Source organism: Quercus lobata, chromosome 12 (genome assembly GCF_001633185.2).
Source record: "Quercus lobata isolate SW786 chromosome 12, ValleyOak3.0 Primary Assembly, whole genome shotgun sequence".
In the NCBI taxonomy this organism is placed as follows: domain Eukaryota; kingdom Viridiplantae; phylum Streptophyta; class Magnoliopsida; order Fagales; family Fagaceae; genus Quercus; species Quercus lobata.
Window position 1 is genome coordinate 25677402 of NC_044915.1, and position 18465 is coordinate 25695866.

The window sequence follows — 18465 nt, forward strand, 5'->3', positions numbered from 1 at the left end:
CTCATATCAAACTTATACTGAATATGTATAATTTATTCTCTAAATTTTATTGGAGAGAGAGAGAGAGAGAGAGAGAGAGAGAGAGAGAGAGAGACTACTTGTGATGGTGAACTAAAAAATATAACACTAAAACGTATGAGCCCAAGATAGAGTTTAAAAAATATAATGATTCATCAATATAAAGTAGAGTTGTAAGAAAGAATAAAAAATCAAGAGAGTGAATAACCAATTTTTCAAGAGAGAATGTGAGAGAGAATAATAAGAAATTTATAGAAAATATAGTAATAAACACCAAATTATCTAAGTCATGTTATATAATAAAATAATATTATATTTTTATATACTATTTTTATAATAAAATATGATAACATCTATAAAATCAAAGAGAATAAAAAAGATAACAACTTAAAAACACAAAACTTAGGCTGTGTTTGGTTCCCGTAAAATATTTTCCGGAAATGCTATTTTCGGGAAAAGAAAATATTTTCAAGTGTTTGGTTGCATTCCAAAAAATATTTTGGAAAATATTTTCTGGTGTTTGGTTGTATTCTTGAAAATGCTCTAGAAAACCCATTTTTATCATGTTTCTCACATTTTCTCAACTTCCAAACAAATATTAATATCATTTCTCAGTAAATAAACACAAAAGAAACAAATCCCAACAAAAAAAAATCATCAAATCCAGTCAAATTGAGAGAGAGAGAGAGAGAGGCGACTGGGTTTGATGAATGGGGACGACGAAGCTGGGTCGGGGACGACGAATCTGGGTCGAGGACGACGAAGCTGGGTCGGGGACGACGAATCTGGGTTGAGGATGATCGGTTTTGGGTGGATCAGTGTTGGGGTGCGACGATCTCGCCGGTGGTGCGATCAGCGCGATGAGGGTCTGAGATGGTGCGATCGATCTCGCCGGTGGTGTGATCGGCGCGATGAGGGTTTGAGATGGTGCGATCGAATGGGTTTTCTGGGTTTGACGAATGGGTTTGGGCATTGCTCGACGAACGAGCTCGATCTTGGGTTTTTTGGGTTCGTCGGAGTCGGTTTTTGGGTTCGGTCTCTTCTTCCTCTCTCTCTCTCTCTCTCTCTCTGCGCGCGGGCGTGATCTCACTCTCACTCAGCTCTCTCTCTGTTTTCCGGAAAATGATATTTGAAGGTAAAATAAAAACGGAAATCATTTTACACCCCAACACACGGTCAACTGAAAAGCATTTCCGGAAAATTTATTTTCCATGCGCAACCAAACACCCGCATTTACGAAAAAGCATTTTCGGAAGTGATTTTCACCCAAAACAAACACAGCCTTAATCACATCAATCCAAAGTAGAGTTCCAAATAGTACAAAAATTCATCAACCTAAAATAGAGTTGTAAAAAAAATAAAAAATAAAAACCACCAAAAATGAAAAGAGAGAGAGAGAGAGAGAGAGAGAGAGAGAGAGAGAGAGAGAGAGAACATTTTGTGTGTGGGAAAACCATGTATAGAATGAGAAAGAGAATTGTAAATTTATAATAAGAGGTGGGGAATAAGAAAAGTAAAAAATAAAAGAAGATAAAATGATAGAGGAAAAGTGATATTAAGATAGATAATAGTGGGGATATGAAAATGTATAAGAGAGGAGAAAAGTTAGAGAAAGTATAATAATAAGTTGGGAAATTAAAAAGAAAAAAAAAGAGTTTAAAAAAAGAGAGAAAATGTTGAAAATTGGTGGATGATGTAGCTGTTAATGTGTTTTAATAGAAACATAACAACAATAAATACTACTTTTCTGTTTTTAGATATATATATATATATATATATATATAGATATAGATAACAATAATATTTTTTAGATTCAAAACTAATTTGAATCATTTGTTGGAAAGCACATGCAGAAAGAAGTTTTAGCATAGGTAAATTTAGTACAGAAAAATTGTGCGAATTGATTTGAGCTTCATTGCATCTATATTTAATATCTAAAAGTTGAAGTCTATCATTTATTATTATTATACTCTTATTAAGCCACATCAGCGTAGCATTTCAATATATTTAGTGTGATACTTTGGGAGGAGAGGTTTGTGTAGAAAGAGGAGCCGTTTCATTGACAAATATGTCACATTCTTGTTGTATTTTTGGGTTTTTGATAAAATTTTAATTTTTTGTATGTTATTAAAGTCTTGCATTTTTTTATTTTTATTTTAAAGTAATGGATTTAATCATATTTGCTTCTCTTTAGGCTATTCAAATTTCAAGACGCGTAGATAATGAATCGTTTGTAAGGAGTATTGGAAACAAATTTCAACCATACATTCAATTATTTTACAAAATATCTCACATCATGTAATAATTGAACTATATTTCCTTAGAAAAAACTCATAAAATTTAAAAAACATTCAAATAATAAATATAGAAAGCTTAATTTAAAAAATTTTAATATATTGTATCAACTATAATTTGTTAGAAAATAATCACATTGTTTTAATAATGGTTTGTTACTAAAGCTTATAAGTTTTATATACTATTTTCATTTTCCACTTAACAAAAAAAAATGGTCAAAATTTTCCATTGCGCATGTCTGCATCAAGGGTGATGACTGATGATTGACATTATTACTTGGAAGAATATGGCTCTCATGTCCAGGAGGTTTACGAGTTTTTCATAATTGTTTTGCCATTTGGCCATTTTTGGATTTTGTAATTTTCTTAATAAATAATTGGAAAACACAAAAGTTGTTTGGATCTTCTTGGTCTCAACAGGAGAAAGAGGTGAAATTTCTCTCCCACCATAGCATCTATAATCATCTGATATTTAGGAAGATAGAAACAATCTGACAGCATTTATGAGGAAACTGTACCTCCATAATGAAGTAATAAACTGTTAAAGCTTTCTTGTTCAAACATTGGACAAATAGATTTGTAATCTAATTATATTCAGTACACAATATAGCCTATTTATTGATCAATTAGATTCTACATACATTGCTTTATGTGTTACAAGAGTGGTGCATTATATTTCCTTGGCGCTTGAAGGCAAATATGTCCTATAAATTGGAATTTTCAGGGAAGTTAAAAGATTAGATGTAGTTTCCTTTTTAACCCCCGCCCCCCCCCCCCCAAAAAAATAAAACAAAAAAAAAGATTTGATGAAAGTCTTACCATGAAGCCAATGAGTTCTAGTTCAACTGGCACATCCTTAACTTATAAGTTCTAGGTGGAGGGTGAGATCTTGGGTTCAAGACCTATTGGGTGCGTCCATGACTTGCCAATGAAAAAAAAGAGATTCTTAACATGAAAATTTAGAATATCCATATATTTAAACAAGCATTGATTATCATGAGGAATAAGCAAAACACTTTATTCTTCTCTATTTTCATACCGCTATGGCTAAGTCCTGCTTTAATTTGCAATCATTTTTTGAATCATTTTACTTCTTCTCATTCATTTTCCTGAAAATGAATTAATCAACATGATGGTTCCATGCCCAAGGCCTCTGATGGTTTTAGAATGGTAGAGGTGCTGAAGTTGGTTTTTCCCAATTGAAATATCCTATGGCTTATAGGGAAAATCATGAAGTGGACAGAATTTTAGTGATAACAAGATGCTTTACAGTACTGATTTGAGTGATAAGCAATTTTTCTCTGGTGTGCAAAAAGTACATTGAAGTTTGAATTCTAAAACAGGATATATACCTTTTGAAAAAAAAAAAAAAAACTATAAAAAAAAGACCTAGTAAGACAATCCTCAGCCTGGAAATTTTAAAATTTCACAAACAACCTTAATAACTACCAGCTCATGAAATGGACGTAAATTTACAAGACAACATTAGTGCCAGATGGGGAACCTGCATTTAATGGATCTTGTTGCCTGTTTGATGCCTAATTTTGGAACTAGAAACTTCTGTTTTTGCGGTTGCCTCTCTGCAGAACCTTTCCGATTTCTTAATGAAGACAACAACAATGGATAACTCAAAGAGGTTGTGGCTACACTAATATACATTCTGTGGGGGTTGACAACATGCAAGTTGAGATGATGCAGTTTGCTAACATTGCTTTAAGAGTTAAAGATGATATGGACATCAATTATTATCTACAAAATTTACATTTCCCCCGTTATAGAGTGCTTGAATATTTGGAGCTCAGATCAGAATGTTCATGTGGAAGATCCTCGTCCTGCAAAAATGTCAATTAGTCTATTGTAAACTAAGCTTTTCATCATGAAGGAGAAGTTAATCAAGCATTATGCAAATACTAGGGAACTTTTAAGGGTAATGATAATGAAATTGGGGATAGTTTTTCTGTTCTTGAATAAAAGGTTGAGTTTATGCAATGTCAAACTTACTAGCTGCAAGGAAACTTGGCTGTGGGCAGGTGAGAGGCTCGGGCTGCTAAACATCAAGGTGGGGTGCATAGTTTCTTCAGCAATTGCTCTCAATCTATTGAGTTCTGGCAAGATATCTTTGCCAAGATCAGGTCTGTCTTTCCGCCTTAACTCCGAACATTTGAGTGCCAGCTTAGCAAAGCACAAGGTCTCTTCAACTGGCCAATCAGTCACAGCTGGATCTAGCAACTGAGTAAGAGTTCCCTTTTCAATAGCCCTTTCAACATGGTGAGTCAAGCCCATTGGTGGTTTAGCTGTTATTAGTTGTAGAAACATGATGCCAATGGAATATATATCAGACTTTACTCCAAGCATTCCTGTTTGCTGATACTCTGGGTCTATATAGCAGAATGTGCCAGCTGTGGATGTCATCCGATACTGTGTCACGGTGTCAGCCAAAGATGGGGGTACTAGCCTGGCCAAGCCAACGTCACTAATTTTGCTGACAAAGTTGCGGTCAAGCAAGATGTTACCTGGTTTCAGGTCACGGTGCACAAGTGGCTCTGGTTTGGACTGGTGTAGGAATAGCAAGCCAGTACCTATTTCGGCTGCAATTCTAAACCTAAGTTGCCAAGAAAGGGGTGGAGAGCCACCCCGACAGAAGAGACGGTCATCCAAGCTCCCATTAGCCATGAACTCATAGACCAAGCAGCCATACTCTGGGCAGGCTCCTAGGAGGAGAACCATGTTTGGATGCCGTATGCAGCTCAATACCTCAACCTGTGAATGGTCATGATTCATAAGCAAATCATATAACGGAAATACTTTGAAATACTTCTAGTTGAATTCCCAAAATTTAATGCTAGTCTTGTGTTGTATATACCTAAATTCTATTTTAGACATACCTCTTGCAGAAACTGTGACCTTCCATGAGCTGCATCCGGACGAAGAACCTTAATTGCAACAGGTGTATGGTCCAGATAACACTTATATACAGGTCCATAACCCCCTTCTCCAATCTTGCGGGATTCTGTGAAGAAGTCAGTGGCAGCTTCAATCTCCTCAATTGAGTACCTCCTATACCTTATGTCTGATTGTGCTAGAGCATCAAGTACCTTTCTCTTCTCCTCTGATTCTTGCAATACTTTCATTTCTGCATTAATTCTTTTTTGTCCTTCTAGCTCTGCTATCCTCTTGGCTGCTTCAGCAGCCTCAATGGCGGCCCTAGACTTGGCCTTCTCCTTTTCTGCAAGCGCCAATGCAGCTTCCTCAGCCAATCGTGCCTCTTGCAGTCTTCGCTCTTCTTCTAATTTCCAGCGCTGCAGCTCTACTGCCTGTTATGCAGATCATATCAGAGCTAGCTGAGAAATTTTGAAAGGCGTTCAGTGGATATTATTTCTTGTACCTTTTGTTTTGCTGTTAGTGCTTCTTTGCAGGCAGTACTGTACATTTCCATTGTTTGCTTGAGTTCTAGTTTTAGCCTCCTCATTTCAGTCTCCACGTCTTCCTGTAATTTTCCATACAAGATTAAGTTTCATGTATCAATAATTGCATCCATGTAAATGTACATTTATAGTCCAATTACAGAAAAAGAAAAAGTGTATGTGTGGAAGTGTTATCTTCACTAAGCTGGTAACATTCAAAGTTCAGGTATTAGGAGAAGTTTTTGAAAAAATTGGTTCTTTAGCCAACACATGATTAAGATAGGAAAGCTGTCATCATGCTTCATAAGAGGGTAGCTAGCCTTTATGAAAACACTGATAACTGAGAATTTTATTCACTAATATGCTCATACAAACACACACTATAAACACAGTCATGCTTAGATATCCATAATAAGCACTAACATACAAATATCACATATGGCGCTAGCTCCTGGGTCATGAATTTGTATTAGCTTCAATGCATTCCTCATCTTACATACATGCACAAAATATAGGAACTAAATATGTACATTTATCAAATTAATTGACTATATGTCCTTACCGCTGTTTGCGCTGAGTTTGATAGCCTATCATTTTCCTGTGAGAGATTTGAAAATTCAGGTGGTGGAGAACCGATTTCCAGTGACTTCCGTCCTATCTGCATTATATCAAAGTTTTCTTTCATGTCTACCTCTGTGGAGGTGAGTGACATCCGTGAGGGGGTGCTGCCTATATCTAAATTGTCGTATACAGTGAACATCTGGTCAATGCTGGGCCTCGCGGAGCTAACAAAGGATATGTCAGAATCAGGCAGAGTGAGTTCCCCATATGATTTTCCATCATAGCCTTTTCTAGAGAATGGTGACCTGCTTCCAATGAGAATTAAATTAGTCCTTTTAGAAAGTGATAGTTAAAACCATCTATATAAAAACTTTAGATCTTTCTCATTCTTAATCTGTAGTGTCACTGACCTCATGATATCTGTATCATCTTGCATTCTATGAAATAAATCAACTGGTGGCTTTTCTGTTCCTGAAACAGAATTTTGTTACTTATTTATTAATGAGAAATGGCTGAGCAAATATAGTGAAAAAAAAAAAAAAGAGAGTAAGCAATACGCTTGAAAAAAAAGGTGTTTTGACCTTTCTTAGGAGTAGTAGACTGATGGAGATTTGGATCCCATGCATCTGATTTGATGCTAGATTGGTTAATAAGGTGGCTACGAAAAGGTGAGGATGGTGGTGCAGGACGCGAGGCAGATCGCATGGACTGAATTTTTCCTTTGGATATCACATATACGCTACAAAAATCTGGTGCTCCCTTTGCTACTGAGCCTGGAATATCTGTTGCCTTGAATCTTCGGAGAGGAATGATTTTGGAAAGTCAAGAAACTTTTCATACGGTGTTAGAATAATGCATGGATAAATGATTAAATTTAACATTTTTTTTTAACAATTTAAACTTTTGGGACCACGGGCATTTTATCATGATATAAGAACAGGTAATACTAATTATATATACATACTCTGAAAATTTAAATGATCATAATTCTTACTGAGCATGATTTTATATAGGTCCACACGTCTTTGGGACTTACACACCCATGAGACCCATATGCTATGAGAGGGATACTTCATGAGATGATCTTATAAGATAATTCTTTGTGTGTGTGATATAGGCACATATGTGTGTACTTTTTTGTTTTTTTGGTTTTGTAATTATAATCATTTTTCATTAATATAGTAATAAGTTTTAGCTTTTCAAATTTTATTTTATTTTATTTAAAGTTCAACAAATTATTTAAAATAATGGCTTTAACAGTTAGGATTGCATTACACTGATGCACACGTGTGCATGTTGAAAGCTAATTATAATATATATATATATATATATATATATATATATTTATTAGGAAATTGAATATAAATTAAAACAAGTTTCAAAGGAAGTGTAGACAAACAAAATATCGACCCAAGTTAATTCTAACTCGAGCAAAGAAAAACTTAACATAAAATAGAACCGGTTTAAATTAAATTAAGTCTTATATTATTTCAGGTTTAGTCATCAATATATGTCTAAAAGTTGAAACGTAGTATTTATTGTTGTTACGCTTCTGTTAAGCCACATCATCTTCTATGTCATTGCCACATCATTATTGTTTTTCATATTTGTTTTTTACCTTTAATTTTTTTGACAATATTAAATATATGTAAATACATTGACTTTACAAATTCATTTTAGGCGGTTTTAACTTTACATATTCACCTACTTTAATTTTGATGTTATAACTAAGTATTGTTTATACATATTCCTCTTAGGCGGTTTTAACTTTACATATAATTTTGTCCCTTAATCTCCCTTTATTTTGGCTCTTCTTATTCTCATCTCCTTACTATAAAGTTGTCGCTCTCTCCCATTTTATGCATATTTTTCCCATACAAAAAGGTTATTTCTCGCCCTCTCTCTCTCTCTTTTTTTTTTTTTTTTTTTTTTCATTTTTTATTGGATTTTATATGAGATTTGTACTCCCATTGTCTTATTATTGACTAATTTATATGTGTTACTTGATGCAAGTATTTTTTTTATCATTTTATTTACAACACAAAATAGTTTTAATGTTGTTGACCAAATTTAGGGAAAAATCATATTATAATATGTCCATATTTTGTGTTGTTGTCAAGTTTTAGTTAGTTTGGAAAATAGCAAGATAGTCTAGATAATACGATAAAGAACAATTAATGCAGTTGAAGAAGATGATATTTGTGTAGTTTCCTTTTACTATTTGTAAATATTTTGTTTAACAAATTAGCAACAAATTGTTATGTCCTTATTATATGATATTTTTATATGCTTGAGTAATTGTTTTAAGTATTTATGAATATTTTGTATTGCTCATATTTTTTTTTTTATCTCATTTGTGTATTCTTTGAGATTTTTAAGAAAACAAATTCAATTTTGTGTTTAAAATTATTTATTTGTCTATTCATTTTTCATAAGTTGGATTAAATTACGATAGTATTAACACAATACTTCTTATTTTTACAAAAAAAAAAAAAAAAAAAACTCTAAATTTCCCCTTTGTACTCTTGGTTACAATCATTATATATAAAGTTATTACCAACACTTTTTTTCTTGGGAATAACGACATATTCCCATTGCATCACTTCAAAATCTTATTAAAAATTTTGAATTTGATTATACATTGGATATTTGGCTTGATCACATCACTTTTGTAATGTTTTACATATTCGGAAGAAGAAGTTTGACTTTAATGTGATTTTTATTTTTCCCTTTCTTTTTTTGAATTGTAGTTTTTGTTGATTTTTTTTTTTGATACGTTTTTTGGTGTTTTTAATTTACGGTAGATACAATTGGATTTGAAAAAGTTTGTTTAAAAGTAAAAAAAATAATTTTCAAATTTTATATACTTTTTTAATGATACACAAAATGTTATAAATAATTTTTATTAAAAAATTAATATTTTTGCTACATTTTGAATTCTTGAGAAAAACTGTATTGTTTTCATTTTGGTATGACAAAAATTATATATATATTACATTTGTGATTGTTCCTAGTTATAATAAATGAAACTATGATTATGAAATACATTACTATTTATTAGATTAGTCCAAACTACAAAAAATAAATTTAATGAGATCATTCTAAAAATATTATCACGCGTAACACGCGGGTCTGCTACTAGTTTATATTAAAACTGAAACATGTTTTGTGGTTTGTGAATATCCCCAAGCTTAGACCATAATTTGTTTGGGATAGCTTCCTCAATATTCAGATGGTTGGGTTTATCACCATTGCCTCCCTATATTTATAGAGAATGTTGTTTTGTAATCTTATGCTACCACTCTCATTGAAACAATGGAAAGAAAACTTTATGCCATTACTGACCTCTAGTTAGATATTGCTTTTGAGCTCATAAAAGTCATATAAAGGAATGTTATACTAGAGTAATTTCATAAATTTTGCTGAAGCAAGTAGTTAAGAGAGGTACATACCTGAGAAAGCCAGTTTTTGTTGAGGCACCAACAACCAAATTCTCAATCCCCGTGTGATTTACATATTCAATTAATGCTTTGGCTACATCTGTGTCTTCTAGTACAATATCTTTGCAATTTATCTGATGTCAAAGAGAACCCAGTGAGAATATGAACACATGTATAATATATGGGGAGCTGTCTCTTTTTCTTAGTTAAGTTCAGACACAAGATATTTATTTATTTAAAGAACGCAGAGAATCTTTCTAAAGAAGAGTGTTTTAGACTCGTCTCTAACCAATAAAACCTATGAATAACTGACTCCACCAGTCAGAACCAGTTGCTAGATAATCTAGGAGTATTCACCTTTGATGAGACAAGAAGTTTTTGCTAATGCCTAAGAGCAAAGAACTTGTAATCATCGACAATGCTATCAGTGAATTTATGTTTAGAATTGGAACCTAAGCACTTACATCTTTACGTGTGCAAAAACATCGAAAAGGAAGGAACATTTCTCTTGTGCGTTGATCAGGATCTTTGCATATCAGTGAATTTACATCAACAATACCTGTCAAACGGGGTAGCCCTGCGCCCAAAAATTACGTACAAAATTAAGTCCATGTGATGAGAAATGTGAAGTATGCATGTTGTATGGAAATGGTTCAATGCAAATGAAACCTATCAACTAATAGGCTCAAGTTGGTAAAGACAATGAGGTAATTCAAGATGGTAGTCATCATTATTATGACCCAAATCTAACAAAAGGAAAGAACCTTGGTACATGCACCTAAAATTGCAATGAAAATTTCATAGAAAATTTTGGAAAATTTTATTGCCTGTAAACTTTTGGAAGGAAAATTATTAGGTACTTTCAGAATACCATAAATGCGTACTCCCTCCTCTCACATGAATAGTGGGTTTTATTAATTAAATTCATGATGAAACTCATCATTTATGTGAGAGGAGGAAGTATGCATTTATGGTACTCCGGGAGTACATAATAATTTCCTCTTCTAGAAAAGGAAAACACTCCTAGAAATATAATAGAAAAATACTTACTTTGGGAAGAAAGAGATGCTGAGGAGGAAAGCAATGCAGGTTTGAGCTTGACATGGAGGAGAATAAGGGTCTGGCCCTTCAAGACCAAATGATCAATAGACCATTTGAGTGCATTTTGGCTACCTTTGTCTCTGTCTATTGCCACTGCCACCAACCCATTTCCTCCTCCTCTTCTATCTGCATGACTTCTTGCCAACCACATTTTCTCTCTTTTTCAAAACCCTTTGCCAAAATCAAAAGAACAACAATACCCACAAGGCAAATTCAATGTAATTGTCTTGGTATGTGAAAATCCAATACCCTTTTCTTGGTCAACTTTTTCCCTTCAACTAGAATCTAATGGGATTTATTTATTTATTTATTTATATGTTTTGTGTCTCTAAAAAAAACCAGGAATTTTTTTATTCCTTCTTCCTGGACAGTAACAAAATGGGTTCTTTTTTTACGGATCTCCTTTGTCTCTCTCTCTATCTCTCTAGTAGAAACCAAGAGAGACAGGACTTTATCTTCCAGTGTTCTGTTTAGATTGACTTTGACATCAGTTATTCTAGTTAGCAACTACATTAAGCACCTGACCCTATCTTTCTCTCTCCACCAATGTTCTTGAATTAGCAGTTTGGTTGTTTTAGGCTAATTTGATTTTTTCAAACCAGTCAATCCTAAAATCTCTCTTTCCCTCTAAGTTGGATCCGTCAGTTACATGAGAGCCCCCATCATTAGCGGGGGTGTTAGTTGTGTTTGACCTATGAATCTTTTTCTTACCAGTCTGATAATTATCAGGTGTATTCTATCTATAAGCCTTATGCACCGATCATAAAAAAATACTAATTCAATCATTTATTTATCAGAGAAACCGTCCATAATATTTTTACAATAAATCTTAAGTGGCAAGTTGTTATGAGTTGTTATTGGTTGGCAAAAACATAATTTCAGTGACGAATTCAATTTATAACCAATAACAACTTACCACTTAGAATTTATTGTGAAAATATTGTAAAAATATTGTGCATGTAGCACTTCTTTATTTATTAAGTTGTTTAAGTGTCACAATTTACTAATAAGTAATAACATTCCAATTTTTAAATATTTTGTAATAAAATTGATGGTTGATTTAAAATTTTGGATTCAGTTAACAAGGTGGCCTTAGGCATTTTTTAATAAACTATTTTAAGAAATTTTTAATACCGTTTTTTGGGAAAATATATAAAGCTTTCAAAAAAGTGAATTAATTAATTAATTTATTTATTTTCAATAAAAAGTTCCTAAAAATATTTCCTAAACCAATTACTTAGGGCATCCGGAAATTTTTTTCTAAAAATTTCCGCGTTACAAGTAAACGTGGAGATTGGAATATATTCTTCATCCCCTATTTTTGGGGTTATTCACCCAAAAAACCAAAAATTCATTGTAGCTCAAAATTTATTTTGGCCCCATTAATGAAGTACAAGCATTAATTATACTAGCCTGTAATTTCATGCATATGCTTATATATACTTAAAAGATATATATTAAGATGCATAATATAATTCTTACATATATAATTTAAATATTATTGATAGTCATTTTTATATTTTTTTAACTCTTTAAAAAGTCTTGTAAAAATATTATTAAGAAGAAAATGTAAATTGACCATTTTTTTTAAATTTTTTATGTTCATTAATTCTAGATTTTTTGGTTTTTGTACACAATAACTCATTTGGATGAATATTTATGATGTGGTCCCACATTTGACTCCAAAATTAAGAAATAAAACTCTCTAAAAATAAATAATTTAGGACACATGGTGCAAAATTGGACTTTAATTATAGAATCTAATTGGATTTTTTTTTTTCTAAATTTTACCTATTAATATATATATATATATAAAGTCTTGTAAGAATATTATTAAGTAGAAAATATAAATTGTCTATTTTTTATAATTTTTTTATGTTCATTAATTCTAGATTTTTTGGTTTTTTTATACAATAACTTACTTGAATGGATATTTATGATGTAGTCCTACATTTGACTTCAAAATTAAGAAATAAAATTCTCTAAAAATAAATAATTTAGGACATATAATACAAAACTAGTCTTCAATTATAAAATCTAATTGAATTTTCTCTAAATTTTACATATTAATATAAATAAATAAATATATATATTAATATATATAGATTGCTTTGTCCCAAAAAAAGAAGAAAAAAATGTATTAACTATATTCACCTTTTCACACGCTACGCTAGTATTCAAAGGCTCTTTTTATAAGATTGTACTTTTTGCAATAGCCCATCAAAACGTGGCAAAGCCCCCATAAAACCGATCCTTTTATCTATACTTAGCCCAAAAAAAAGATAAAGAAATAAAGAAGTAATGGGCCTAATGGCCTAAATTGTTCTCATGAAATCTGCTTTGTGTTATTGGTCATCTCGTGAACATTTTTATTCTGCCACTGTGTCACTTCCCAATAGTTGGGCAAGGAAGGGTTCGCAGGAAATCCCAAGATATATCTACAAAATCACACTAAATGGCCTTCCTCTGGTGCATAGAAAAAACTACAAAACCACAAGAGGTCATTACTTGATGATCTTACCCCAGTTAAAAAGACCCAAAAATAAAATTAAACAGAAAAAAGTTTAAGACTGAGTTTTCACCTTCAAATCCAACATAATTAAATTCTTGCAACTAAACATGACCTCATTTCATCACCAATCCAAGCCTATATCTCCAAATCTCAACACCATACATATCTGATCATCCCATACCATATCATTGTAGAAAACCATATAAATGGCACCAACCTATTTTTCTCAAATGAAAGAAACATATTTTTGAATCAATTTCTTGGTATTCTCACTTCTCTTCCCAAATGAAGGCCATGTTCATTCTTTTTTTTGGGTTAATAATTTGATAGTTTTAACAATGGGAAAGAGGAGATTCAAAACTTAGTTTTCCTAATAAATGAGAGCAGACTATACCACCAAAATACAAGGCTATGCCATGTGTCATTCTTAAATTCTCCAAAAGCTGTTTAGCCAAAAAAAAAAAAAAAAAAATCTCCAAAAGCTAAGCCGAGCGATGGTACCATTAGAAGCCTCATTCAAGGTCCTTTGCAGAGAAATGAGGAGACTTTGCTTATTAGGGATGTTATGCGGCATAACTCTTGGAACTTGGGAGATATTTCTTTTTCCTTTCCATATTCCCTAAAGGCAGAGAATCAAAGCAACTCCTATTCCAATGGCAGCAACAAGTGTAGACCATATTTCATGGTGTTCTTCGCCTGATGGGGAGTTTGATTTGAAGGAGGCTTATAATCTGGCTTGTGTAGTTCATGATTCCCATTTGTATGAGTCTTTTATGGGTAATTGGGTGTGGAAAACTATTGCTTTACCCAAGATCAAGTGCTTCCTTTGGCAGTGCATTCATAAAAGTATTCCCGCTAGAGAAGTGCTCGACGCAAGGGGACTTGTTGTTCCCATCTCTTGTCCTCTGTGCAACGCGGAGGTTGAATCAATTATTCACATTTTACGTGACTGTCCTCTTACAAAAGAATTCTGGAATTCCTTTCCTATACCGATCCACTCTAGCACATTCTATGGTACTAATCTATTGGACTGGCTTTGAATAAATTGTACCAATTATCAGGTGGCTGTATCTGGTATATCTTGGAGCATTCTCTTCCCTTTTGGTGTGTGGTGCCTCTGGCTCAGAGGCAACAGAGTGATTTTTAGAGATGCAACCCCCCCCAAGATGATTGGTTTAAGCTGAATTCTGATGGGTCTTCATTGGGCAATCCTGGTAGGGCTGGTGGAGGTGGTATTATCCGCAATTCCCGTGGTGAATGGGTAAGTGGCTATGCACGTGCTATTGGTCATACCTCAAGCGTAGTTGCTGAATTATGGGCTCTCTGAGATGGAATTAACCTTTGCGTTGCTCTAAATTTGACCAATGTCATTTTTGAATTAGACGCTATGCTTGTGGTGAATCTAGTGCAGAAAGGTAGTGATGGACCTTCGAGTAATGATGTGATTATTGCAGACTGTTTAGAAGGTTTGCAAAAGATCCCAAGGACTAGAGCTCAACATTGCTACAGAGATGCGAGTAAGTGTGCCGACACTCTTGCTAGAAGGGGCGCCTTGTTGCCTCAAGATTTTGTTATTTTTCTTTTCCCTCCTGTTGATGTTTCTCTTTTGATTAATCTTGATGCTACTGGGACTATGTATGAGTGTTGTCGCTCTTCTTTTGCTTTTTGTTAGTTAATGTTATTATCCGATTTACCAAAAAAAAAAAAAAAAATGCTCCCTTCCCACCTTCTCACTCATCAGCTTGTCACAGTAATGCATGGCTAGACCCTTCAAATGGTCAACCTTAGTCACAAACACCAACACCCTCTCACACCCAAGTCCATCAAGATCCTAGTTTCAGGCTAGGGTCATTTAACCCACCATTCTCTAGACATATGTATAGCCACAGTTTATCATCCTTGGTACCCCAAAAAAGAGTCCCCTAAAGTCAAGCCTTGTGATATTTATGAAAAAACTTTTTCCTACCAAGTTGAGCATTCTGAATTGTAAAATCATATTCACATAGGCTCTATTGAAGGAGGGAAGGACCCATTATAACCAAATACATCATTGCTCGACTGGTGATGAGAACTGCTCTTACTGGGCAAAATTTGCCAAATAGTATAATTTTGGAAAAATTTTAGGCGGATGGCATGCATTCAAAGTTCATTAATTAGTTGGACTGTTTTTGGAACTTGAGTACGCTATACTTGACTTTCAGTGGAAGTCGAGTATAGTATACTCAACTTCCTACTAAAAATTAGCTTTGGAAAGGATTAAAAAAGAGAGGAAAAAGCCATGTAGACTATTGAAAGTCGAGTATAGCATACTTGACTTCCACTGAAAGTCGAGTATAGTATACTTGACTTCCATTGAAAGTCAAGTATAGTGTACTCGACTTCCAGGCTAGTAAATTACACCACCCCACTTATCTCAGTTATGCGAGCACGGTAAATTTTTTTTAAACGGAACTTGAGTCTATCAAACTCGAGTTCCAATAAATTTTACACCAACCTCAACCGTCTTAGATATAAACTATTTGATACACTTTTCATCTCCCAACTCACTCAACTCTCACTTCTTCCAGCTCTCTCCCACGCCCAAACTCTCCCTTTCACACACATTGATTATTCTACAAATTAAAAAGCTTTTCTTCTTCTTCAATTTGTAGGTAAATATTCAAACCTTTTTAATTTTTTTTTTTTTTTGGTTAGACCTGGCTAATATATATACTCACTTTTTCATTTGGTTATATATATATATATATATATATATATATAGACATACTACTTTTATATTGTTGATGAGTAATGCGTTGTTTGTAATAGTAATTTATCATTATTATTATTATTATTATTATTTTTTATGTATTTGTTATTTGTGCTTTGTAATGGGTTGTTATTTGAAATATGCAATGGGTTTTTCTTTGTAATGTGTTGTTATGTATAATGTGAATGAATGGATAACATGTTATTTATTTGCAATGTGTTGTAATGTGTAATGGTTTGTTAGTTGTAAGGTGTAACGAATATTAATTTTTTAAGGTTAGCGACCATGTAAAAATTTGTTTGAGTTTAAAAATTTGAATTTTTGCTTGGAGAGAATAAAATTTCAATTGTTTATAATTGTTTGGTGGACTATACAATGTTATCTTTATATTTGCCTTGAGGCAATATTTTGTAGTTCATATCGAATAAAGGTGTTATATTCGTCACTAACTTTTAGTAAACTTATTTGACTTATAGGCTTGTAATGAGTTCGATTGATTTATATCTATATTATGGTAGGGAGCCTCGCAGTGATGTGACTTATGGAGTGACACATGAAGGGCCTGGTAAAAAGTTAGAGATTATTCAGCTAAAAAAACGGCAGAAGATCAATTTGAAGAAGTTGAAAAAGAAAATTATGAAAGAGCTGGATTTGGACCGTCGGTTGCATGACATAAAAATTATATATCGTGCTCCTCATGCAGTGTTCTGTGACCGTATTTCTTCATGCATATTAAATAAAAGGAGACAAGCATGTTAAGATTATGTTTGACAGGATAAACTCTACGCCCCAGTTAAAAGCTATCGAGTTGTATATAAGTGTGGAGCCTTGTATAGAAGTTGGCGGTGAAGATGTGTAATAAACAACTTACATGCAGATAGTTATTTGACTCTTACCCCGTGCACCACAATTGGGGGTTATACATTACCATGTCAAGAGATACCAACTCCAATGGAGGTTTGCAGATCTAGTTATCAACAAGAATGTATTCAATCTCTAGGGGGGAAGATGAAGACGATGTTGATCATGGTAGAGATGAGTATGAAGAGATGATTGGGAGAGATGACTTTCACGAGTATGTTGATCACTATGAAAATGTTGACAATGTCTGTCATGATGTCGTGGATTATGATGATGATGATGCTATAGAGTTTCAAGATGATATAGGCGGTCTGAAGCATGTTACAACTATAGTCCCTACATATGAAGCTCATGGCTCGTCATTCCATGCAAACACTTGGGATAATATAGTTGATCCTTCAAATGTTGAGATACCATTTTCATCAAGTTGGGTGCGGGGAATGAATTTTAGCAAAGGGTTGATTTTCCCTAATAAAGAGGCAGTGAGACAGGCATTAATAGTTTACTTTATGGACAACAAGAAGAATTATATAACTGAGTGGTCCAATCAGCAAAGATTGTGTGTGAAGTGCGTGAATGAGTCATGTGCATGGAAAGTCCGAGCATTCTTGCAACGGAAGCTTAACAGATTATGGGCCATCACATTATACAGCGGTCCTTACACTTGCCCGTCAGTTGGGGTGAACAAAGATGGCAGAATGATGGATTCGAATTTTCTTGCCAAAGAACTTCATACATATGTACTTGCAGATCACATCAGCAAAATAAAGGATCTCCAAAATTTGATCAAACCCAAAAAATATAAATTTTCATTAAAGAAAAAGGAAATTAGTTCGTACTTACAATAAAAATCTCAAGACTGCAGCAGCCCTTATAGGATTTCAACATATTAGGCTACACCCTCCCTATGTTTACTTCTTTTCTGGTTGCGTCTAGCGTACTGTTTAGTTGTAGGGTAAGCGTTTCCATCACATGGAGCTGTAACATGCTCTGTTACCTGCTCATAATGTTATATTTTTAAGCTTTTACAAACAAACAAATTCATGCACAAAGAAACCCGAAAAATATATGAAATTAAAATTAAAGTAAAGCACTTGAAATACCAGGTGGGAATCTGTGCCGCATCTCCTTGGTTGGATGGTGCGAGTCGATTTCCATTTCAGTGGAGCGTGAGCGTTTGCATCCTATGGCTGCTCAGCTTGGTCATTGTGTCCTTACTCAACGTCATTGTCATGTGGATGCGTGGCTTGTGGAACATGTATCAAGGTAGATGAGGTAGGAGGTGATTGTGTATGACTTGGGTTGGTAGACATGAGCTCAATGTAGGGTGTTTGAAGGCTAGGGGTGGGTATAATTGTCTAGGGGGAGCTATAGGACTGGGCCATGGGTGAGTTGTGGTCAATGGTGGTGGTGTGTGGGGGGGACTCGAATTCAGCATGGGTAAACCGCAAGGGAGATTTAGTGTCAATGGGAGGGCTAGGTGGCATGGGAGGCTCGGTTGTGCCCTGAGGGGTGGACACGAGTG

At 33.8% G+C, this 18465-nt stretch overlaps 1 protein-coding gene across 2 annotated transcripts; it reads right to left on the bottom strand.

The window, feature by feature from the left end:
* Nucleotides 1–3626: 3626 nt before the first annotated feature.
* LOC115972011 (U-box domain-containing protein 52) lies at nt 3627–11274 on the bottom strand. 2 transcript variants are annotated; one of them, XM_031092147.1, is made up of 10 exons: nt 10768–11274; nt 10182–10294; nt 9730–9851; nt 6859–7073; nt 6688–6742; nt 6279–6582; nt 5698–5799; nt 5198–5626; nt 4314–5072; nt 3627–4144 (listed from the first exon to the last, which is right to left on the bottom strand). In XM_031092147.1, the coding sequence occupies exons 1-10, from the start codon at nt 10967–10969 to the stop codon at nt 4085–4087; spliced, it is 2361 nt and encodes a 786-aa protein (XP_030948007.1). In that variant the 5' UTR covers nt 10970–11274; the 3' UTR covers nt 3627–4084. The 2 variants fall into 2 exon arrangements, with proteins under 2 accessions (XP_030948007.1, XP_030948008.1); XM_031092148.1 differs by having other exon boundaries at nt 6688–6748.
* Nucleotides 11275–18465: the final 7191 nt, after the last annotated feature.